General features: G+C 44.9%; 1 protein-coding gene across 1 annotated transcript in view; it reads left to right on the forward strand.

The window, feature by feature from the left end:
* The first annotated feature begins 24,111 nt into the window (after window positions 1-24,111).
* The window catches only part of CECR2 (CECR2 histone acetyl-lysine reader), a 28,895-nt gene continuing 28,139 nt past the window's right edge, over window positions 24,112-24,867 (forward strand). Inside the window, exon 1 of the mRNA XM_090041600.1 lies at window positions 24,112-24,156. Coding sequence (XP_089897726.1) covers window positions 24,112-24,156 — 45 coding nt within the window. The remainder of the gene's footprint in view (window positions 24,157-24,867) is intronic.

Here is a 24,867-nt window from a genome sequence, read left to right on the forward strand (position 1 = left end):
AGTCTTAAGAATAATTGTGCTTTTTGGATTCTCTTATAAGTGGAGAAGAAGACTAGACTTTACTGTTGGTAACCTGGGAGTCTCTTGAGTCTTGGCTCACTATATATTTTTATTAGCTACCTAGGTATCTGTGGGGTGACTGCCCTGTTCCCTCAGTAAGTAACTTATTACCACAGCATGTAGGAGCCAGAGTCACTGACCCAGGACCCCACTGAATTAGGTGCACTGTATGAGCCTTGAACAAAAGAAAAGATGGTGGTTCCAAAACTGTGAAAGCTAACATAATAACTTTGTTGTTGATGTTCTCTTGTTCAGAAATTGGAATAGGTTTGGGTTTGTTTCGTGTTTTTTTTTTTACTGTCTTTCTTCTTAATCATATCCCAAGTTTTGCCTTTTCTTTATGAAGTTCTCTAGATACTTTAGAGAGAGAATATTTCTCCACCTCTTCTTTTCCTTTTCGCTCTTCTATGTACATCATACTAGCCTGTGCTTATATTGCAGAGATGATTTGTCCCACCAATTTGATGTCTAGAAGTCACCTTGTATATTTACCATATAAGTTGCTTTTGTGTATAGTTTGGGGGAGGAGCTGTAATTTTATTTTTTTAGTCACTTAATTCAAATATGCAGTTTAAGCAAAGAACTTAGAACGCAGTATTAAAAAACTACTTTTTTTTTTTTTAAACCACCATTGATGAGAATTGGGCAGCTGCGAAATCCCTGGGGGCTACCACTTTAATTCCAACAGGAAATGCAATTTGATGACTTGTGTCAAGACAGGAAGATCAGAGCTGCAGCTAAAGGCAAAGGCCACAGCAGGAGACTTCTGCAGCTGTTTTAAAGTAAGAAATGTTTGTGTTGCATTGATATATACATTAACTTAAAATAATCCAGAAAATCTCCTGCTGCTCCCTGTGCCTTTCTTTTGGACTCAGGTTTTCCTGTTTGTTACTGTGTATTAACATATTAAAACATTTAAAAATGTAAAAGAAATGCAACTGATTTGGTCCTATTTTGCATTGGAAATGATTTTGCATTTCATTACCAGCCCTTCAAAGTGCCTTTTTTTTCAATTTACCTTTTGTTATAAGACATGTCATAATTCATATCAGAAGAACATACCAAAGCAGATTGAAAAAACAAAAGCACCATCTCTGTCATCTTCCTGCTTCTTTTCTTGACATTTTTAACCCAAACTATTGGAGCCACCTTTTCTGTTTATCTCACCTCTCTGAAACATTCCCCTGCTTTCTTCCCTTAGTCCAGAAGATTTCTCTAAATAGTACATCCCTATTTTCCCCCTCTCTTTAAAGTAACCATGGAGTCTGAGGCTCTTAATTGTTTGTTCTACCATGAACAGCTAAAGGATTATTCCACAACATTTTTCAGTGTCTCCTTTAATATTTGTGGCTTTAACCTGGCACTAGGAACGTAGCATCACGCCTAGTGCTTTTTAAACCTTGCTATTTGCTAAGATGCTATTCAGGATCACTTAATGCTACTTCTACTCTGATGGCTTTTCAGTGCTTGCCATTTAATCAATTGGTAGCTTGGTTCAGCTACCTTCTGGAAGGAGATGAAGGGCAAATCTGATCATCATCTGGCTTATCAAGGCTGGAATGTCTATTGTTAATGACAGCATTTTATGGCTCTGTGTGTTTCACTCCTTTTCCTTTTGTCACATTCTTCCATCTTCATTCTTTATCCTGAATGGAATGGGTCCCTCATGCATTACCTCCAAGATTATTCAGCTGTTTTGTGGGTGCCTTCAGCCTAGTGTACAACCTGTCAGTGGTACCCTTTTAAGAACTCTGGCAACTTTGATTAGACCTAGAGATGAGGTTGAAAGTAGGTTGAGTGAGCTGACAGGTTAGCTATAATTTAGCCTCTTTCAAATGCAGGTCTGTATTAACCCTTAAACTTCCTGATACCTCAATGAAAGGGACATTAGATACGATGAAGATAGGAAACTTCAGTAACCCAGTGGCTTGATCAGGCTGGGACAGAGAACCTTTGGAAAAGACTTAATGACCAGCATTCACTGCCCCATCACCAATCTCTGCTGTACCATCTATTCTGATGCCTCAGCAACAAAGAACTTCACAAGCTTAAGGACATATTTGTGCATGCAAAGTAGATGTTGACAGAACTAGCATTATTTACAATCTAACTTTGCAGGAGTGCTACCTTGTGTAACTTAGGAAGACTTGAATGCCAAGCTATTTAGTATCAATATTGTGGAAGCCTAGATGGAGCAAGAGAAGTGAAGTGGCTATGTTCAGCTTAAATCAGATATTAATATTTTTGATAAACATCCTCATGTTAGGTACCTTATAGGATGCAAATATAACAGTAAGACAGGAGGTTGGGAAGAAAGGATTGAGATTACAACTAAAAGAAAGTATGGTTCAAAAGTTTAATGAACATTCAAAAGTTGATGACCACAGCATGGTGGAATAAAATTTGAGTAAAAAAAAGTGTAAATAAAGTTAGCTAAATAAATGCTTTTGAATCCCTTGTGGTAGAATGAAACTTAACAGAAGAACTCAAATGAGAAATAGCTGGTACCAAAATCAGGAGAGACAGGTGTGATGTGGAATAAAGTGAAGAGATTATGGGAGACCTGAGCAAATTAATTGTGAAACTTGGCATCACTGGCAAGGCAGATCAGGGTGCTATGCCAAGTGATCTGTGTAACATGGGGTTAGGCAGGGAATTGAGGAGGTGAGGATGAGCTATTTAAATTTTGAAGTGATGCCAGAAGGAGAATTGATGAAGGGATTCAAGTAGTGTGATGGTGTAGTCTAGTTGCTAGACTAGCGATGTGATCTACACAGCAGCTTTTTTTTATGAATGTGAGGAGTGATGTTGGGAGTCAGGGGAGCTTAAGATGAAGGGAGCAGTGATCAGTATGAGAGATGAGGTAGAGAGGGGAAAACAGTTTAGTATTAGACATGTTAAGCTTCAATTGGTAACACGACATTGAAAAAATATAAGGTCCTTATGAGAACTAACAGAATTGGTGCCAAGCTTGGCAGTCTAGTCCCCAAGACTTTATCCTGGGAGACGTGAGTGCCAAAGTGGACATTGCTTCCAACACACTACTTACTGCAGAACCTTTTCTTCAGCATGACTCTTCTTCCAGGTCTTCTCTAGACTGTTTATTTAGACAGGTACTGAAGTTCATTTTGACATAGGTATCAATATTACCATGTTTTAAAACATTGTGGTCCATCTACCAAGAAATGTAAGAGCTTTTTCAACTTTTTTCTGAGTTTTCTCAGACACTTCTAGACTTAGTATCCTGAACAACACAGTGGAGGGAGCTGTCCAGCTGTAGGACCAGTTTGGCATACCAGCATAAAAATCAAATAAATAAACACAAGTATTTGCTCTCCTCAGTCATCCATACTTAGATTATAAAATGTCCTCTCTTACCTTCCATTTTTCCCTCACCTTTCCTATGGTTAAATAATGGAACAAAGGCAGCTGAAACATTAAAGCAAATGGTACAAAACGTGCTCTGAATCCAGTTAGCTGTAGTACCAAGCCTGATGGCAAGTATATAAAAGATTACTAAAGAACCTTTTTTTCCATAGTGTGCCCAGAAATCATAGCCTATGAAAGCACCACATAGATGAACTGGCTGCTCAATCTTGGATGCCTGTACCCAACCTCAGATCAGGTGCTTCTTCCTGAGAGGAGCTTTTACTTTGTTGTTTTATTTATTTATTTTTTAAAAGCAACAGATTGTCTCGCTGATACTGAAGAAAATAAATTGGAGATAAACTGTTATCTTCTTTCCATTGAGTGTCTGTCTGTGACAGGGGGCCATATCGAGGGAGTATCTCAGTCACAATATCAGCCCGCCCACCTGTCTAGGGCAGTCCACCCACCTGACTCGTCTGCCACGCCTTTGATGTAATTGAATTGATATTTCTAGGCAGGAGGCTGCCCATTTTAATGCCATGATGCCAGGGGCATTATACATGGCTGCAACCTCCCATTTAGTGTCCCATGCCTCTGAGATGGTATTGTTACATGGCTCTGGCCCCACACTGGGCCCCACTATATTGCCAGCTGACATTTAGATCCCAACCTGGATCCCTCCTACTCAGGCAGCCTAATCCCTGCCATCATTCGGAGCTGCAAACTCCCTAGACCCCTTTACCTCTCAGCAGTGGGCCTCTCTGGGACCCTGCAGGCAACTGGCTCTGGCCATCTCTTGTGGTGGGCACTTTTGCCCTTCAACCCTCTTGGTCCTGGCCCCAGCATTGACCAATTGAGGTTTTTCTGTCTAGGTTTGTGAGCAGATAGCCCTCTCTCCCATACAAGTCCACTTTCTGGGGCCCTTCCACACACTGCCCTTACTTTGTGGGCTTTGGCCCTGTGCTTTTCTGTTGGGGTGTGCTCCCCTAGCCTTCCCCCATGGGGTCACCCGCAGCCTCAGCCCCTGCTGCGTTTTCTGGTGCCCCATACTCACCTTTTACTAGGGAGGCAAAAGTGTGGCATTTCCTGGAGACTGCCCTGCCACAGGCAGCCCCATTACACATCCAACCCTAGCAGGTTTTAGGTTTGGTTCATTCCCCAGGACTAGTTTTCAAACCTTCCTGCTATCTCACAAAGCCCCTGTATGTACCGCTCCTCTCTGGGCTCATCCTGAGCCCTCGTTTCAGCAGGCCACAGGCACTCAACCCCCTTCCCAAGGCTCTGGACCCCACACGGGGTCCCCAGGAACCTCCTCCATCCCCATAGTTCCTACCCAAACCTCCAGGTGTTCTGGGCATAGCAGTACTCCAGCCAGGAGATGTTCACCCTTTGGCTCCCCCGTTGCAACTGCTGGCCTGGCTCCTCAGGGCCTGCTGTTGTACTGATGCTGCTCAGTCCTGCTCCAGTCAGGCAGCCTCCTGGCTGTCATGTGATTTTTTTGATTGGGTCTGCTTCTGCCTGCAGGCTGCCTCCCAGCCTGGTCAGGACCTTAAAGTGGCAGGCGCCCAAAGATGCACTGCCACACCATCCCATAGGTAGAAGCTGTGAAATCTAGGGAAGGTCCAGACTGCCACATCAAGGGGGTGGGGGGTACTCTTTTGAGCGTCAGGGTAGCCTTTTCAACCTTTTGGGCACAAAGTTAAACACCTGAATATATCACCTGGTGCCTTCAAGATGCTAAGCACTTAAAGTTCTCAGATTTGAAAGTATAGATATGTATAATATTTAATATCTGATGCAAAGAAAGTAGTCTTGATTTGTCCTAACATGAACAATAGCAAGGTAATTGCTCAGGAATCTGTCTTCAAATCAACTCCTTGTCCGACATTGATCCAAGTCTTTGTCCAATTCTTTCTTAAGTCTCCAGCCTCCATTTTCCCTGGACAAAATTTTTGAGGAAAGACAAACTTCTGACCTCTAGCAACAAGATCCTTCACAACCAGGCTCTATAGCACTGATCCTGCCTGGTGCTCGTGGATGACTTCCCTGTGGCCATAAGCAGGGGACATGCTTGTATTTTATACTGCTAATCCCCACCCCAAAAATGTCACAATGTGCCACTGACTTATGTAGTGCATACAGTAAGAAAGCAGCTGGCCTTGCTGCTTGCTTGCTTTTGGAAGGATTCCAGAATGACTAATTAGTAACTCCTCCTTTTTTTGAGTCTTTTTATGTGGAGTCCAGCTAGCTCAATCCTGTCTGCCCTATCATAATGAAATCTCCTTAGTTCAGGCAGTCGGATTACATGGGCTCCAGCTCCTAGCAATAGGTCTGCTTCTCAATAGAAGAAGCACTATCATCCCGTATGACCCAGTTCTGGAAAGAAATAATCATGCAGGTAAAAAGCAGCCAGTGTAGATTGAAGCCTGGCAAACCAGGGGTGGTGATAAGCAGGGCAAGTGTTTTCAGGAACTGAGTAGGGCACTGGGGGTGTTTAACTTCTATGGCAGTGCCAGTAAAGTAGCCATGATGCTTCAGGATTTTTTTGGGTGATATATTTGGTTGCGCCTGAAGAAAAATGCTTTGCATTTGAAAGCTTGGTTAACATTTCTCCCAGCTATACAGTTGGTCCAGTGAAAGAAAGGTAGCATCCAAAAAAAAATCCTTGCCTTTTGATTTCTATATCAGACTAGTGCAGAAGTTGGGAGTCAGTCAGTGGCACTAGATGCCTTGGCCAGTTAGGAGGTTATGCTCATCTTGCCATGCTAAACTGCACTTTATCACCTTGTGATTTGGATAATTGCAAAATATTCTGTGTATATAATCAAATGGAAGCTCTTAACTAATAAAGACAACTAATAAACTTAAAAGAGAGTATGAATAAAAAATGTGACCCAAATACCATGCATTAGTGTTTCTTGTATCTTGCATGGATGTCAAATGTGCAACCTGCAGAGCTCCTCTATCCAGCCCACAAGGCTAGAACCACTGGAAGTTAGGGGGTGCAGACCACTGCAGGTATGCATGGTCACTGGAAGCAAGCTTGAGTTACTGCTGCTGTCCCTGAACTCGTTAAGAGGGATTTCTCTCTAGGATGGTGGTGGAACACTGGAACTGGTTACCTAGAGAGGTGGAATCATCCTTGGAGGTTTTTAAGTCCTGGCTTGACAAAGTGCTGGCTGGAATTATCTAGTTGGGAATGGTCCTGCTTTGAACGGGGCGCCTTAGACTAGATCAGTGGTTTCCAACCTTTTTTATACTGTGGACTGGCGAACGTATTTAAATTTACATATTTAAATTTAATTTTTGCATGGGGGGGGTTGCAAGGATCAGATTATATTGGAGCACCACAGCTGTGGGCACTGGAAGGACCCTGCAAGAGAGGGGACTGCACAGACAGTGGCCCAGGGGGACCTAGCTGAGGCTGCCCAGGAAGAAGGGGCTCCACTGCTTTCCCTAGGAGCAAGCAGTGGAGCTGCCTCCCCCACTGTCCACCCTAGGCATTTCCTTACTCTGATCCCCCCCCATTCCCACCTGTGAGTGGGGCTGGGGGGGTCCTCCCTGGCACAGCATGGGCACCGATACCGGCTGTGTAGGCAGCACCTTGCTAGGTGTGGCCATGGTGGCCAGAGTTGGATGGGGTGCACAGAGCTGGTTGCCTCCCTCCCAGGGCTGCCCCATCACCCAGCTTTAATCCTACACATGACTGCCGATGGTTGAGCAAGCAGCCCTTCGGGGCATGGTCCCAGGCTGCAGCCCTGTGATTGGGAACCTCTGGACTAGATGGCCTCCTGAGATCCCTTCCAACCCTAATTTTCTATGATTCTGTGACTTGCTTCCCTGGACCCACTGCTGCTGCCAGTCCCCTCAATTCTGCCACCATGATGGGCACTGCAGCAGCCCTTGCACTCTGGGGTGAATCTGGCCCACGAGGGCCTCCACAAATTGGATCCAGCCTGGAGCCCCAGATTGTTTGATACCCCTGTTGTACAGAATTATGTGTATATCTGTGCTACAGGTTTGACCCTTCAAGTGATGGCACATTTATTCTGCTCTAGACTGGTGTATGTAGTGCATTGGAACTGGAGAGTTTTCAGTGGTAGTAGCCAGATAGCAGTGCATGGAACTGGCAGGTCCTTGTGCCTCTAACTACCAAGGAGAGAGCATAAGCAGAAGCTTTTTTGTTACCAAAGCTATGCTCCAGCCCTTCTTTAGCCCTGGTCCTTGTGACAAAGTTTTGTCAATGGAGCTATGTTGGCCAGAGTTGCAAAAAGGTCACACCCAATAGCTTATGTAGCTCTGCTGAGAAAATCCCTGTTGTGGACACAACTATGCTGACAGACAACTTTTCTTGTTCAAGGGAACAAACATACCTCTGGTGATAGGAGTACTGCTGGCAGAGCTGCATCTACACTAGTGAGCGGGTTCTCAGAGCACTGCTGCTATAATTAAAATGGCAGCAGCTGCTGTAATATGGACACAGCATTTCTTCTGTGACTGAGCTTGGAGTACTCGGCTCATGTCTTCCTTGCCATCCCCCTCCCTCTCACCCCTTCTCCCCCTTTTTTTTAAATTGTAACTATCAGTCAGTTTAGCTAGTGGTTTAGGATAGTTGGATAATTGTAACAGTGTTGGGGTTTTTTTTCTTTATCCCTGAAGAAACTTCCTTTTATTATTCAAAGCTTTGAAGTGCAGAAGCTCTGGGCTTTAAACAATGCTTCTCCTGTGGGACTGCTGTGCCTAGGAGTGACTCCCATACTCCCTGCCAAATACACCCTGATGAAGGACATATCAGAGAAGAATGCACCCATATCAGAGAAGAATGCACCCATTAGTAGTTCTTTTAAAAAGAGAACTCAGGAATCATGGAAGACACAGTTGAGGGGATAAATCCTAGAGTAGTCCATTCATGCTGACCTCCCCTAAGTGAGGAGTTTGAACTTCACTTCAGCTAGGAGTATTTCTCTGGCTTTGTTTGATGTTTCACCTGAGGCTAGAGAATCTCTTGCCTTTATTGGGAGAAAAGAAAGCATGCTATTTCCCCAGGACTTCTTCCTAAGGCTCCAAAGACCAAAGTTGCTTCAGATCAGAACCTAGTTTTGAGACCTGAGACCTGCTGCTTGAGCTCCAAGGACTCTACCACTGTTGTACCTCAGATAAATTGTGTTATGACTCCACCAACACCAAAGAGAGGGAGATCCTTTATAAAACTGCATTCTTCACAAGTACAATCCAGAAAGAGGCATGACCCACTGGTACTGCCATCTCCAAGATCTACTCTGTCAGCGTCATTGAGAAGGCAAAGTTGATTTATAACTTTTAGACTAACCAAAGTAGATATATACACACCATATTTACCTGAATCCAAAATTACTTTGAATTGAAGACACACCCCTTAATAATTAGATTTTATACATTGAAAATTATAAATATGCTTATAAATTCCTGTGTATAGAATCTAATTAGTGGAAGGTTGTCCCTAAATTTGTCCCTACCATCATCGTGGCAGGGAAAGCAGCATGGAGGATGGGAGAGGAGCCAGACCCTCACTCTTACCTCTTGCCCTGCCTGTCCCTACTCCTTCCAGCTGCGTATGCCTGCCCCCCACTGCCACTTCCCCCCCCACCTCACCTGCTGCCTCCCCTCTGCCATGTCCTTCCCCCTACTTGCCTTCTGCTGCAGCTCTGCTTGGGGTGGCCAGAAAGAAGCAGTGGTAGTTCCCAGCCAGACTGGGTAGGGACTAAAGGGACCCAAGCTGGAGGAAAAGATAAAAAGGGAGGGGGCAGCTAGAGGGAGATGGGCTATGTGGTCTTCCCCAACTGCCATCCTCCTCTTGCAGCTGTGAGCCCCCTTCCCCCCTCAAAGGAGCCTTCCCAGCCTGGGGGGTAGGCAGCAGCTCAGCTGCCACTTGCCCCAAGCCAGTACTCAAGTCTAAGATGAGATTTTTTTCCACTGTGATGATTGGCCAGGGGAGAAATCTCATCTTAGATATGAGTAGATACAGTATACCCTTTGTTTAGTCTGTAAGGTGCATATCTATCTTGCCTTCTACCTGACTTCAGACTAGCACTGCTAACTACATATCTGTGTCACTGAGATCTAACACCTGCTAATCCACAGTGTTTTCCAATATGGCACCAGTGCCACTTGTCTTCCTCAGCAGGAAGATGCTGGAAACAGCATATGTTGCAGCAGCAGATCTTCGGTGTCGGCACTGACTTCAGCATTGGCTGTAAGGCTTCACTTTGGTGTTTTCTGCTTACCTTTCGGTACTGAACAAGAGCCCCCAGTGCCATTTTCAACAAGTGCTTTAGTGCCCACATCAGCAAAATATTCAGCACAGACCTTAATATTGACTTGAAGACTCCTTGCTTTCCCTCTGCTTGGCATGGCTCTCTGGGAAATCTGTACCAGGCCCTGTTTGACCCCAGAGACAAAGTCTAGCATCCTGATCCAGGAGGTTTAGACTTTTGCTATCTCCCTCTTCTTGGCCTAGACTTGCTTGTAGATCTAGGGACAGGTCATTATAAAGCTCCCAGCACTGATTATATGCTAAACTCAATAATTTCCCATGGGTTTTTTCATAGAGCCATCACCAGCACCTGATGTGGGAATGCTACTGATGATCTCCCAGGCTGAGCAAGTATTTATATTTATGCCTTCAGCTGAACATTCTTCAGGTCTCTCTGGGAATCCAACAGGAGAAACTTCCAGTTTCTGAGACACTTTCCTATTTATTTCTGGTTGAATCTCCTCTGCTTGGGTTTCTTTTCCCAAATCCTGATGACTTTAAAATTTATCCAAGGCTTAAGAGAAGGCTAGTGTGCTTACAGGGAGTGCAGATGGAGCAGATAGAAGAGATTACACATAAGCTGATGTTTGGCATATTCCAGTGCCAAGCAGATTTGCTTTTTACCAACGTACATTTGTTGCTCCAGAATTCCTGTAGAGATGCAGCAAACAACTGAGGATTTGCCCTTTAAAGGTAACCTTGTTTGGATTAAGGCATAAGAAGTACTGACATTCTTCAGACTCTTATGGTGATCTGCTCCCTTGCTGGGTGTATGCTGATGGTACAGAGTAGAAAGCACAAATTGTAACAGCATCAGAGCCAAGGAAATCTGAGGTGTTTAAGGGCCATACAGATCACAAAAGAGGAGACTTAACTTTAGCTAAGCAGGTAATCTGACTGCTTCAAGAAGGAGGTGGATGTTTTGTACTGCTTCTTCCCATCTTTGGAGACGAGCAGTGACCACCCCTTGTCTCTGGCTGGCTGGCCCTTTTCAGGGAACCTGCTTACAAACTCCTTCAGGTCATGCATGTGTTCTTGTTGCTGAGGGTTATTGAGTAAGTCACTGCAGCAATGAGCAAAAATGGCTTCTGCTTCTCTTTCCTAAGGGAGGAGGAGTTTTGAGGTCTGTGATAGCTGTGTAGAAGTTAAATCACTTCCTGACTGGTATACTGCTCTCCCTATACCGAGTGCCTACTTGCATTTTGTGACTGGAATCTATAGCTACATGGGTCTGGGATTTGGGGAACTGAGGGAGGATTGGGGTAACCACTCTATAGCCTTGGTTTTTGAAGACAAGAAGTGATCTAGGTTGCATATACCATCTGAAAAGAAATGCTGGTGACAACACTAACTCTAGAGTACTGGGCATGTGTGCACACCTCTAAACCTATGTAGTGCATCTTGAAGAGTAGCTACAATAACTTTGCTGTTTTCTGTTCTGCATCACTTATAGTCCTGGTGTAGATATTTAGACCCTAGCTTTTTAAAGGCTTTAACCGTTTAGCCTGCCGCCTCATTCCCCATTTTACCAAAACAACTGCAGGCAGCAAGCACATTACAGTTGTCTAATCTGAGAATGAAATTTTTGCAAGTTTGGAATGGATCTTTCTCAGTGGAAGGCTGCTATAGAATAGCTTGCAGCTGGAGTTTGGAAGGAGCCTGAGCCCTGATCCATTTTCATGATCACCAGTTTACGCAAGCTTTCTTTCAACTTGGGATCGTTTCTCAGGGTGCATTTGTTTTTGTTTGTTTGCTTTTTCTAATAAGAAGTGGAATGGGAGGGCTGGCATAGAGGATCTTTTTTTCCACAAAAATGGTACAGTGCTTGTGTTTAGGTACACAGATTCCATGGGGATAGATTCATCTGAAATCATTTTTAGTCAGTTAAAACACTGTTTGGACCTATCTTATGTACAAAGACAGATCCCCTGTTTTTAAGCAGTCTAGAAATTACTGTGTTGTAAATGGATCTCTCAACGACAGATCTTCTATTTTAGGTGTAAAGATGACCCTGGGTACAAGGGCAAGGGCAGGAAATATTTCAGGCGAAGGGCCACTTACCCAGTTTTGGCAAGCTGTCAAGGGCTGCATAGGTGGCCCCACTGCTTGGCAGGTGCCCTGCCCCCTGGTTGGCGTCTTGTGACTGGAAGTCCTGCCTCCCCTATCCCTGACTTTTGCCACCAGAAGTCCCTCCCCTTGCCCCTGGATGTACTCTTCTCAGCAAGGGATTTTGCCATTTTGGAACCAGAAAAATACTGAATTTTATATTCTATAAAGTAAACATCTAAAACATTCATTAATTGGATTTCAAAAAATATTTTTGATCTGATTAAAATGAAGTCTTACTCTTGTATGTTGAGGGGGAAGTGGGTGTGTTGGGATGGATAGATGTGTGGGGTGAGGTAGCACATGGGTATGTGGGCTATGAGTAGGTACAGAGTTTGTGGGGGGAGTGTGGCTGGGGTATGTGAGGGCATGTGGGGGTCTATGTGTATGGCAGTGTGGGCCAAGTGTGGGTGCATGTGTATGGTGGAGTGTGTGTGTGCTTGCATCGACCTTGTGCCACTGACATTAGCTCTTTTCCACTGGCTAGCGTTCAGCTTCAGATGTTGGGCAGATGTTCTGACTGCCCTCCTTTTCTTTCTTAATCTGCTTGCTGCTGTTCCTTTTCTTGATTGTTCATTATTCCCTTCTTCTTGAACAACAGGAAGGCTTTTTCTATGTTAATTAAAAATAAAATCCAGGCCCCCAAGCATCTTTTAGTCTGGAATAGGTTTTTCATCATCCTGATCCTCCCCCAGACTTGGACCCAACTTCAACCTCTTCAGAACTTGTTCTCTCCCTTACATCAAATGGGTCCTGTGTCTCGGGTTGGTTCTCTCCGTGAGCTGAGAATTCAGAAGGGAAGGGAGATGGTATGGGCATAGCTTCAGACTGTTATGTGCTAAGAGGCTGTCAGTGCATGCAAAACAAATGCTTTCTGCCCTGCCTAAAAAGCACATTCATGTCACCTGTAAGGAGAAGGGTAGCAAACTTCACTCTGGGAGCAGCTGCTTTTTCTGGCTTAAAATGATGCATTAGTAGGGAAGGGACAAAACCCCATCCTTCCTCTCTTAAAACTTTCTGAGTTTGACTTTGCTGACTCCACACTACTTTATGTGAAGACAGAAGGACTCCATGTTCATACTTGGGACCTTTCCTGTTGCTACCATAGAAGGGAAGAAATATAGATCAGTCTCTTTTAGATGGAGGCTTAAAGCAGGGAAAGGGAAATTGGCAAGGCAACTCAAAGTAACAGGTACCCACGATTTCTCTTGCTAGTGCTGCTTTTACTTAGCACATCCCAGTTACAGAGGTTATGAAGCACAGATCGGTTGTTTCTGTGTTTTCACAAAATAGTGAAAAGTCCAGGGCAATGGGGAAGGGACAATGAGACACTTATTTAAATCCTCCTGCTGTTTCCTTGCATCTTCCCGTGTTAAGGGAAAAGCCTCCAAAGAACAGACAGGGAAGGGAAAACTTTTATATTTGATCCAATATTTATGCCTTTCGTCTCTGTATCAAACAAATATGCAGGTGGGATAGACATGAGGCAAGCCTAAAATCATAAGAATAGCTCAGACCAAAGGCACTCTGTAGCTGAGGAAGGCTAAAGTATGCATGTCTACTGAGATGAATCCAGTTCCTTTGCAGGAACTTTTTTTTTGGCTTCTGTGAGCTAGGAGAGGTATGCCTTCTCATTCATGAGTCTGGCCTTGGTTCTGAAAAAGAAAGGGGTAGGTATGAGAGTGCTGACAGCAGTGGCTTACAGCAGGCAGTGGTATACCCTCTGAGTTGATGAATGATGCTGAAGTGTCTTGAGTTGAAAATACCTCCTATTGCTAGATATTTCTGTTGTGGCTTCTGGGAGCAGTCCCTGAACACAGACCTGGAACTTCTAGATGTGTGCAGCTATGAGCTTAGAGCACTCCTTTCTTCTTTCCTGCTCCCCTTTTTTGGGGGGTGGCATGCTTCAGCTGTCATATCCAGGTTAAGTGACTGCATTTGCTTCTGTCAGGCCAGCACATGCTTCTGTGATGTGATCCCTTATTAGATTAGACAGCCCACATTGGCTCTCCATTTCCTGAGTCTCCCTGGAGAATTCCCTCTCTCCAAAGCTGTTCCTGTTCTATCTTGCTGTGGGATTTGGCCCAGCAACAGCTCCCTTTCCTGGTTTTGTTAGTTTTTAGTTCTGGAGGTTTATTTGAGAGGAAGCAACAAGGGAATCTTTTTAGCCACAAAATCTTTGTTTTTACCAGGCCAACTCTTCTCTCCTGAGGCTCAGCTGATTCAAGAAGTTCTTCTGAGATGATACTGGCTTGCTTCTCCAACATACTCACCTGTATAAATTAGAGAGGGGTAACTGAAAGCTAAACAGACTCCTTTGATCATCACCAGGCTTCCTGCTCACTACCTTAAATTGCCAGTCTACATCAGGTTTGAAACTGGTCTAAATGATGACCTCTTGGAACTATTGATGCAATTTTCTATGTAGAGTACTTATGAGTGCTGAATTAACTGTACTTTGACCTTGAACTGTTAGGAAGACTGATAGGTATTTTGCAGGGGAGCAGAAACCTCAGATCTCCCACCCTTCACATAGTTAAATTCAAGCAGTAGAAAAGGACTCTTGGGGAGAGTTAGTCTCCACTTGCCTAAACCCAACTGCTTTTCTAACGAAACAGTATCCTGTCGGGGAACTGGGTCATTGTGCCCAGGAAGTGTGGAGGGAAAGAGAAAGTCTGTGGGGTCCACACTTGTTATCCTGGGGGCTCTTTCTCCTTCACCAGCAATTCTCCCAAGCAATCATGGACATGAACCCAAGCGGTAATACAGAGTTGGCTCATTTAGTTAGCATATCCGTTCTGAAATATGGTGTTGTGAGAGAGAAATAGATTATTGGACATGACAGGGTTTTGGGGACAAGAGACAGGCCATGTTGCATGCCTTGAAATTGTCTTACACTCCAGCTAACCCTTGGAGTCAAAAAAGCAAGCAGAAGGTACATTCTTTGGCTTTGATTCCCCTCCCCCCCAGTATGCTTTTTACTACTTCCTTTCCTGCTTCTGCCTCAGGCCCGTTATTGTGAAAGACTGTTCCTTTGTCTGCAGCTTCTTGCAGTGTCCACAGGTGCTCTCAACATGAGCCAGAAGTTGCTCAAGGGCAGCTTGAGAAAAGGCATTCCGCACCTCAGTTGCATTGGTCCTCCTACACCCTCTCCTTACATAGTTCTAATACCTGTCTGGTTTAAGCGTACTAGGTCATTAGGATTGATCCTTGTTTTCTCCCTTCACCTTCTGTGTTCCTTAGGATTGGATTTAGATACCCCAGTGAGGCATCAGTGCCAGTTATACTGGCAAGAGCTTTGATGCCAAAGACTTCAGGCCTAGACTCTTATTTTTCCCAAACTCCCCTTTTTTCACTCTAGCTCAGTTAACTGCTTTGGGGAGAGGCACTAAAGATACTTGCTGTCAGTGAATCTCATGGTCACTTTTATTGTCAAAGCTAGTCTTAGCTCATCCTCTAAGGATACCTACTTTATGTTTACCTCTACCAGTTCTGATAGCTGTCCTCTCACAGAAATATTTTGAAGGAGTTGGAAATATATCAGTCAAATCATAAGGGGATACCTACTTTCCTTCCCTCCATCACCCCTGTCTTAACTTCTCTGTAGGCTGTTGCCTTTGATGCTAGGGTAAAAGCTTGTTCTTCAACTGTCCCTCCCCCACCTGAGATAAGAAACCTAACTAATAAAGTAAAAAAGACCTCCATTGTTACATCAGTGCCCAAGGTCAGGCTTGTAGCAGTAACTCATATTGCTTCTGATAAGGTCAGCCTAAGCTTTCTTTTTCTGACAAGCTGTGATAGATTGATTGATTGTGGGGGAAAGAACATTAGCTGGGCCCTTGCATTTTTTTTCTCCTGAAATAGTCTTTGCCTTTCCTGACCCTGCTAATGATGTTTGACTGAGGTCATCCCAGCAAACACCTGAATCCTTCCTACTTCCCTCTAAAAGATTTGCTTTGTGCAGAAATATTGTTTACTTGTTAAGAATTAAGCTTTTCTGAGTTCATCTGTCCAACAGAGAAATACCCCTTATGGTGGAGGGAAAAAATATTTTGAATACGTCTCCCAGTGAGTGCTCTCATTAGCACTTACGTGATTCCCAAAAGTGAATTTTTTTTTTTTGCCAGTTGAAAAATTACAGGCTGCCACCTGAGAAGATAGAGCTAGTGTTTTCCACTTGTAAAACAGATTCTGTGGTAAACTTATGTTCTCTAGAGACCCTTAACTGTTGAACTAGAGGGGAGCATGAAAACTTTATAATTCTTCTCTACACTGCACAGTGATTTGTTCAGGGAACCTATAGATTTCTGCTACTGAGGAGAAAACAAGAGTATTGTTCTAGCTAGCCAAAGGGATCCCAAGTCTATTTCAGTTTTCTCTGCTGTAACCAACCATAAATATTAGGCCTGTGTGAAATGGCAAGTATTTAATTCAGATCTGGCTTTGGCCGATTTGAGGGATAGTGATTCAATTTGGTGATTTTGAATCGCTGTCCTGATTTGATTCGGCCAATTCGGATTCAGAGATTCGACTGCCAAATCGGCTACCAAAGCTTTGGTCAGCCCTAACAGATAGGGATACATTCCCAGGCGGTGTGAGAGAGAGAGTGAGGCTGGGACTAGAAAAGGGGCTGGGGGTGGGGTACTGTTCCCAATGATGCACAGTGCTCTGCCTGTCCCCCCGCACCTGGGCTCTGCCCATCCCCACTCACCCCAGCTCCTGGGCTGTGTTGTGCCGTGGTGCAGGCAGCTGGTGTTGGCTGGTCCTGGAGCCACTGCAGCAGGGGCTGGGGGGAGCTGCAGCAAGCGGGGCCCCGGGGGGCACAGGATGCAGTGTAGTTTGTCTTCATTCACCCTGCAGCAGCCCTGGGAGTTACCGGTGCCAGCTGCAATGAGAACTGGCAGGGGGGCATGCCTCTTGCTGCTCCGTGCCCCCCAGGAGGGCTGAGGGCTGGGGGTCTGTCAGGCTTTTCCCAGGGGCACGTGCGCCCAGATCTGCATGCGGGATGACAGCAGGCTGGGGATAGCGGCGACACCAGGCTGATTCTTCCCGGCGCTTGGGGCGGGTGAGCTGAGCACTAGGAACAGCCCAGTGCCCCCAGATCTGGACCCAGGATGACAGCAGGCTGCTGCTGCAAGGCTGAGGCTGTTGGCGACACTGGGCTGTTCCTGGTGCTCGGAGCCGGTATGCTGAGCACCGGGAAAAGTCAGCCTGCAGCGGCTGCCGCTAGCCTCAGCCTGCAGCGGTAGCCTGCTGTCATCCCATGTGCAGATCCAGGGGTATGTGCCCCCAAGAAGAGCCCAACACAGCCCCCCAGCCCATAGCCCTCCTGGGGTATGCAGAGCAGCAAGAGGCGCCCCACCCTCGCACCCACTGACAGTTCCCATTGCAGCTGGTGCTGGTCACTCCTGGGGGTGCTGCAGCGGTGTGAGTGTGGACAAGCTGCACCATGTCCCCCTCCCCCTGGGGCTCCACTTGCTGCCACTCCCCCCAAACCCCTGCTGCAGCAGCCGTGGGAGCAGCCAACACCAGCTACCTGTACCACAGCACAGCACAGCCCAGGAGCTGGGATGAGTGGGAACAGGCAGAGCCCAGGTGCGGGGGGATAGGCATAGCACAGTGCAGCCCTAGGAACGGCATGCCTCCCCCCGCCCCTTCCCTAGTCCCAGCCTCCCTCCTTCCCTCATGCCTTGGGAACCTATCCTTATTTGTTACATTGTAAAGTGGGTTCACTTTATGCAAGGGAAACCTGCATAGCCTATGGCTGAATCTCCAGATCAGCCCTAAATCTCTCCAAATTGATTCAAAGGCTTCCGATTCAATTTGGACCTTTTAATGAGTCTCCTGATACAATATGGATTTGGAGATTCGGCTGCTGAATTGGACCAAATCTCCTTCAAATCGAATTGGCTGCCAAAGCTTTGCACAGCCCCACATCCACTGTTCCTGTTTATTGGTCAAGCAGTAAAGGGAGCTACTGAAGTGACCATTTCTTTTTTCTAATGTTTTCTGAAGGGAAGATTGAAGCCCCTGGTTCTCTTTTTCCATATTCCTCCAAACCACCACTTTGAAGAACTCTACTGTAGAGAGTGGAAAAAGACACCTCTGGATCACCATAACCATTGTGCTGTGCTCTTCAGATTGTCAGATCTCTTATTTTTATCATAAGTAATACTGTCCCTCAGAGATTAAAACATGCCATATTTACTGTTTTCATAACTCATTTGAGAAATGAGCAAGCAATTTACTCTCTAACTGTCACAAGGAAGAGGCAGAGAGACCGTTCTATCATGGATGGAAATGGTTTAAGGAGCATTAAATTTATGAATCTTAAAAACTGTCAACATGATAGATATTCTGGCAGCTACTTGGCATGTGAACCGTCAGAAAGCTTAACTGCATGTGCCAGTGGTAGCTGAATGTCAGCAGGAGATCCTGCCTTGGATTTTCCACCTTGTTATCCTGCCATTTCTTGTGATTCCACTTTTGGCACCCAGACCTTGGTTTGTAGTGTTTTGGGTAGTAGAACGGGCTGAGGTGGTTGATTTTTTTTTTTTTTAGGAAAATATGTTAAGGTAACAATTTTATTTTGAATTCTTCTCGGTGAAAAGTGCAGATAAGGTGATAGATAGAACAGGTTTTCTGAACCAGGGTGCTTGAAGGTGGGATTTTTACTTCCTTTTTCACAGCCAAGGTCTGGTATACCTTGAAAACTTCTTGAGACTAGCACATGCTCCCCCTCCATGTTTTATGGGAGGGGGTAGTAATTTTGTGAGAAGGGATTTTGGCTGTTTCATGTTAAGGTCATCCTGTGGACTGTTTGTGGGCTGGAGTTGTACAGCTGTATTGTTCTCCAGAGCCCACCTACCAGAAACACCAGACAGTTCTCTTCTATTTATTTCCAGAACCCTGTGAACGTCTCTGTTCTCCTTGTGATTGTCTCCCATTTAATAGGGATCTATCTCTCTGGGGATCAGCCTGAGTATAGCAACTTCTTGCAAGTGTCTGGAAGGAGGTTCACGCAGCAGGATAGGTCAGGAGAAATGCTCCTTCTGGCAGAAGAATGCAGGCTATTGCATTAAAACTCAGGGCAGGGAAGAGGATGCTTTGAATGCAGGGAACTCCATTGTTAAGACAGATTGCTCAGTTGTGATATCCTGTCTATGGGAGGAGTCTCAGGCTCCTTTTTCCTTGAGTAGAGAGAAATCTCTCTGTTCTGGGGGCTAGTCAAGCAGCAGATGGTCTGAGCTGCAGAGCTGTCCTCTTGGGAGTGGAGCATTTCTCTAAGTGTTCTGGATCCTGATACCCAGATGGGGAAGCCGCTCCTCAGATACGTTCCCATCGTTTTCCTGTCAAACTGCCCTGAAATTTTTGCAGCTGCTGCTACAGATCACAGGCAACTCATGTCACCATCTTACTGTTATTCTCTTATTGTTTAACAGTATGCTTTTTCTAGCAGCAACAACAGTCTTGTGCTAGGTGTTTTTCTAGTATAAAAGAAGATAAAGAGGAGCTTTACCCAGGGGGCTTGGGGCAGGGGAGTCATGACAAAGATGGAATGTAGGGGGTAGAAAAACAGATCAGGTGCCCAGGTGAGTTTGGCCATCGTCTGTGACTACGAAGCTTTAATGATGCAGTGGTTTATAAAATAGAGCAGGGGGAAGAAGGGGGACTAAGGGGAGAGAGCACTTGTGTGTAAAGAGATGTATTGCAATTCTAAACTATCCTTGAAGAGCCCTTCTGGCTGCTTGCAGGTATCCATGTAGAAGTGAACCTTTGTTTCTGAGCCATGTGGAAGCCCTCATTTGGGGTACTGAGGCTGAAAATGCTGTCTGAGATCCTAAACAGGTAGTAAGTCCTTCAGATTCATGGAGATATGACTAGCTGCAACAAGAGTTCCTTAGTCCTTTCACAAAACTACCTGACTTCCATCTTGATATTCTTTGGATGTGGAAAAGGAGTCAAGATCTAGGTGCAGTGCACAGATAATCCACTGCTACAGTCCCAAATAGAAATAAAAGTATATGGTCCTTCAGTTCCTGGACCACAATGGTCTTAAGCCTGGGTTCAGTGCACAGTGCTAAACAATTATACCTGACCACTTCTGCTTTGTGTATAGGATCACCAGCCAGAGTCCTTATTTAGGTTGACTGCAGTACTCCCTGCAGGTCCTTCTTTCCTTCTGTAGCAGAATGGGTCTTTCCAGAGGGAAACCATTAATAAAGATAGTGATGAAAATAACCATGGCTGGTTTGTCTCTCTTGACAGGCTGAGAGGTCCACGCATGCTTGTCTGGGGAAAAAAGCCAGCTGTAGCAGGGTGGATAAATATAAATTGGCTAGAATTGAGGGTGATTGGGAATGCCATGAGACATCTGGTTCCCATCTCAGGTTTTCATTCTAACCTGATTCAAAGCGACAAACACACAGCAGCAGTCCACACAAATTGACGGGCTTGGGACTCTGAGCACTCCTGAGAACAGAGCCTGCAATGTGTCTGGTATGGGGCTGAACAGAAGAAACTTCTAGTTTTAGGCACTTTGTGTACAAAGACAAACTCAATCCAAATTGGCTGAATCAACAGAGAAAGTCCCTAGAGGGAGTGTGTATTAAGTGGGGAAAATCCTTCAGAGTATCTTCTGGAATTGGGGAACTTCCTGGATTAGATCATTTTCCTGAACAGCAACAAAATGGAGGAGTATGGAAAATGTATGCCTTTTAATGCAAGGGATCTGAATCTGTTGTGTGCCTTTGCCTCTTGCTTTGGATTTCCTCCTCACCTAATCAGAAATGTCAGTACAAACAGAGCCATAGTGTCTCCTTACAAGGCCTGTTGCCCCTTACTCTTTGGGAACTTGGAAATGCCTACTTGCCCCGCCAAAATCACTAGTTCCCAACTAGGGTGCTGTAGCAGTAACCAGGTAAGACTGCCCCAATATGCAGTCCTGCTTCATTAGGGCTCTGATCCGGGGGCTTGGCTGTAGCCCTTCCCATTCGGACCCCTCTCATGTTCCTGGAAACAAAGATGCTTGGGACAGTTCTTGTGTGCCACTGTTTCTGGGAGGAGCTCAGGGCAGGCCAGACCTGGAAGGTCAGCTCCTGCCTGCTTTAGGCTGAGGTGTCCTGAGAACCACTGCACTAGATCTTTACACATACCTTGAACATAGGCAGCTGGAATTTGGATGCTGTCAACTTGTGGCCTGAGGTGTTCTTTTGAGGAACTGCATAATGTTCTCCAATATCAGGAAAAGGTAGAATTATATTCTATTTGAAACATAACAGTTGAATCTTGTGTGTGTGTCATTCTTTCTTATTTGATAGTTTCATCAAAGATCTGGATCTTAAGGCTTTTGGTGTAAACAGCTAGCAGTTTTAGGGACCCCCCAGCCTATAAAAATAATCTAATATCATGTCCTCAGGTTGGACATAGCAGTGGCCAGACTGTTTAAAAGTTACATGTTTCAAATTAAATGTCCTGAAAAGTATGGTGAGGCCACCATTTGAACAAATGGCCTTGCAGTACTTACCCCAAGGTAAATGGCTGTGTGGTCTGAATGGTTTGTCTATCAAAGAATAATTTCTGCAGTTTTCAGAACACAAGAAGGGGCTTCATGGAACATGGAAATTTCTAGTTATTCCTTCTGTATGTCAGTGGAATCAATTCTGTCTATCCAGGAAGTCAAACTACATTTATTTCATTGGTGAGATGAACTACCAGCATTAGTTGCTCAGAACAAAAGTGCTCAGAAAGATGCATGCTTTATTTGTGTCATGTTGAAGAGAACAAATGCTTAGCTTCTAAGGCCATGTATCAGCTATATCTAGGGGTGACCATATTATTTTTAAGGAAATCTAAGACACTCCCTCCCCAACCCTCACTGCCATCCACTGCTCAGGAAGGGTTAAGCTAGGCAGTACGGGTGGTTTGTCACCAGTCTGGGACTTCTGTTTCTATTTTCACCAACCAGCCAGGACACTAGGATGGCCTACAAAATTTGGGACCGTCCCAGCCAAATCGGGACATATGGTCATCCTAGGTATATTCAAGTACCCACCATTGCCATGTAAGAGATTGAGTAAATGACATTCAAGGAAATGAGCTTGCACACTGTCACTTTGCGCTTGATGGGGAGATAGGCACAGGGCTGCAAGATGGCAACAGATGCATTGCTTCACTTATTTACAAGATCTTGTCAAGTAGACACTTTTCAATCAAATGATCAGCCTGTGGCTGCCATTGTTCTCTCTCTTCTCTCTTTCACTCTGTTGCTTTTTAAATTTTTTTTCTGGTTTAACACTTAACATATTTAATCAACTGTAAGATGCCCCTGAATATCAAGTGACTTCCTCCACAATAATTAGAATATATATAAGGAAAATTTATACATTTGTTTCCAGGTATAGAATCTAGTTACTGGAGGTTTGCCTTTAATTTGTCCCTTTTCCACTGGTACAGTAGGGAAAATAAATCTGGAGGGTCAGGTAGCCCCTTCCCCCCGACTTATTGTCAGACCCTGCTCTCCCTGAGCACATGGAAGGGAGGGGCAAATGTGAAAACACTGGCTTTGAAATAAATGTACCTGTTGTAATTTGTTTATAAGCAAACTGCTGTGGGTACTCATAGACTTGATTCATCCAGAATTGATGCATTTTACCTATTTTGAAACTGCTGCAAATTTTAGCACAGGTACTCCATTTAAGCAGCCCTTTTGTAACTTCTTATATAGTACAAACTATGCTTGATATTAGTCCAAAGCCCTAAAGGCTCATGATTTACCTTATAATTCATTGGGCTGGGCCCCAGCAGAGTCAGCAGTTTTTCATGGTGACCCCATAGCTCAGCACTGCTCAGTATGTTGTGTATTCCAGATACGTCCTCTGCATTTCCCCCCCGCAAGGATCTGTGCGCTAATAGGCCTCCGCTCATGACTGGAACTGGGTATTCTTGTCATGAGTCTCAGGATCCTCCAAAACTGTATATGCAGACAAGGCTCAGGACAACCTGGTAGGGCTTCACCTCTTGGAGGGTGACAGGCTGGGGTGGGGAGCGACATTAGAATTCTTAGTGAACTGTTTGGGGCCCTGTCTGGTGATAGTCGCCAGATATTTAAAGCTAGTGAAAAAACAGGAATCACTGGAAATGGGAAAGAAAGCTACAACTCAGCTGTGGGAATGAAGAGTAAGTTGAAAGGTATTCAAAGTAGCGGCTCACTATGACTTGGAAAAGGGTCAGCACTGAGGGGTACTGAGCCCAGTGAATGCTATCATATATCTTATTCACATGGACTGCACTAACCTATCCTTGTGGTAGGTTCCCATCAGTATGTTTGCCCAATAAGGGCCATGTGTTTTATAGTTATGCTCAGGGTTGGCTGCATTTAATCAACTTCAGCTTCATAGCTGCTTTTCATTACTGAGCACATGCTGCTTTTGGCAGCATTTTAATGATAGACAATGTATTTAATGAGGTTTCCTTGTATGCGAATGCCAGATGAAGAGCTTTTCCCCAGTGCTGATTTGTGGGGTGGATCTCAGCTTATATTCAAGTAAATGTGGTAGTTTTGATGATTTCAATTAATCTGACTTAATATTTTTCTTTGCCTTTGTTGAAGAACTAACATTGTTGGTTATAAGCTTATTTTTGTTTGGGGAGTTGTTCTTCTACAACAGTGGCACAGTTCTCTTTCCTTGTGTAGTCATCAATTTATGCCAGAAACATTTAGTTTTACTAGCTCTTTTTAATATATGTGGGAAAAGCTCTCTAGCAGTTTCAAGCATATGGATTCTTTGTGTGTTGAGTGGTATTTTTTGCATAGTTTTAGCACAACTCTGGGATTTTGGGTGGAATTGGCAAGTCAGGAGTGGGGCAGTAATTATTTTTGTAAGTCTTTCATACCCAGGACTGTTAATGGTCACTCTTGTTCCCATGTTCCTTGAGAGAGAACTTCAGTCCACAGATGGGGAAAAATCTCCCATCTTAAATTGGATATAAGCTCATATATCTCTGAGCACAGTCAGCAGTCTAAAGTGTGACGAGGTGGTGTATACACCAGAACCGACACCATTTATAACACTTCTCAAAGACAAGAAGTTCACTTTTGGCACAGTAGAGAGCCAGTGACAAAGGACACTCAAGAAGGCAGTAATGCATATGATTGTCAGGCAAAGGAGATTAAATCTAGTAGCTGCATTTCATATGTGGTCAGAGATCGATATGAGCATCTGGGAGGCCAGGGGGAAGAGAGACATGACTAGGACACGGGCAAGCATTTTGGCCTTAGGACAATGGAGGAAGAGTTTGACTTCCCAAATGAGAGAGAGAAGGACTTGGTAATTGCTTGTATGTGACAGGTGATGGTAAACCTGGAGAAGACTGTGGCAGCTGAGATAGAGAGAGAATGGCAGAAGAATAGGATTGAATATGTCTATTAAATGTACTGTTATATCTTCCTGTGATAACCAGGGATCCTGGTTTTCCCTGATTATAAAATCACAAATTCCCTGGTTAAAAAAAAAAAGGGAAATTCTCTCATAAACACTAAAGATCTGTGATTAAAATTCAAGGCTCCCCACAGCCCTCCTGGCCCTGCTTGTGCCTCTTATTCCCCCCAACAGCCTTGCCACCCACCCACATGACCTGCTCCCCCAACCCTGCAGGAGAAAGCTCTCCACTGCCAGGGCTATGGACCTGGGTCCGCAGCCCCCTGCCCCCACTCTCCCTGTGCAGAGGGGTGATAACAAGTGAGTGTTGGCACCCCCTAGATCTGTGTGGGGGGCAGGCACAAGCTGTGGATGCGGACTTCCGCCCCACTTCCCATCAACGGACCTCCTTAGCCCGGCAAGCATGACCCAGCGCAGCAGAGGAAACATGAAGCTGTGTGGAGAAGCTGCTTGCAGCTGCAAGCTCCCTGCTGCCCTGGCAATGTGCCTCCTGTGCATATGGCTGCTTTGAGGGGTGCAACTCTGCACCACTGCCCTCACTGCATTCCTGTGTACAGGAGGTGTGTCACCAGGGCAGTGCAGAGTGAGCAGCTTTTCCGC

The sequence above is a fragment of the Crocodylus siamensis genome, chromosome 4 (genome assembly GCF_052110815.1).
Source record: "Crocodylus siamensis isolate JL-2025a chromosome 4, ASM5211081v1, whole genome shotgun sequence".
In the NCBI taxonomy this organism is placed as follows: Eukaryota; Metazoa; Chordata; order Crocodylia; family Crocodylidae; genus Crocodylus; species Crocodylus siamensis.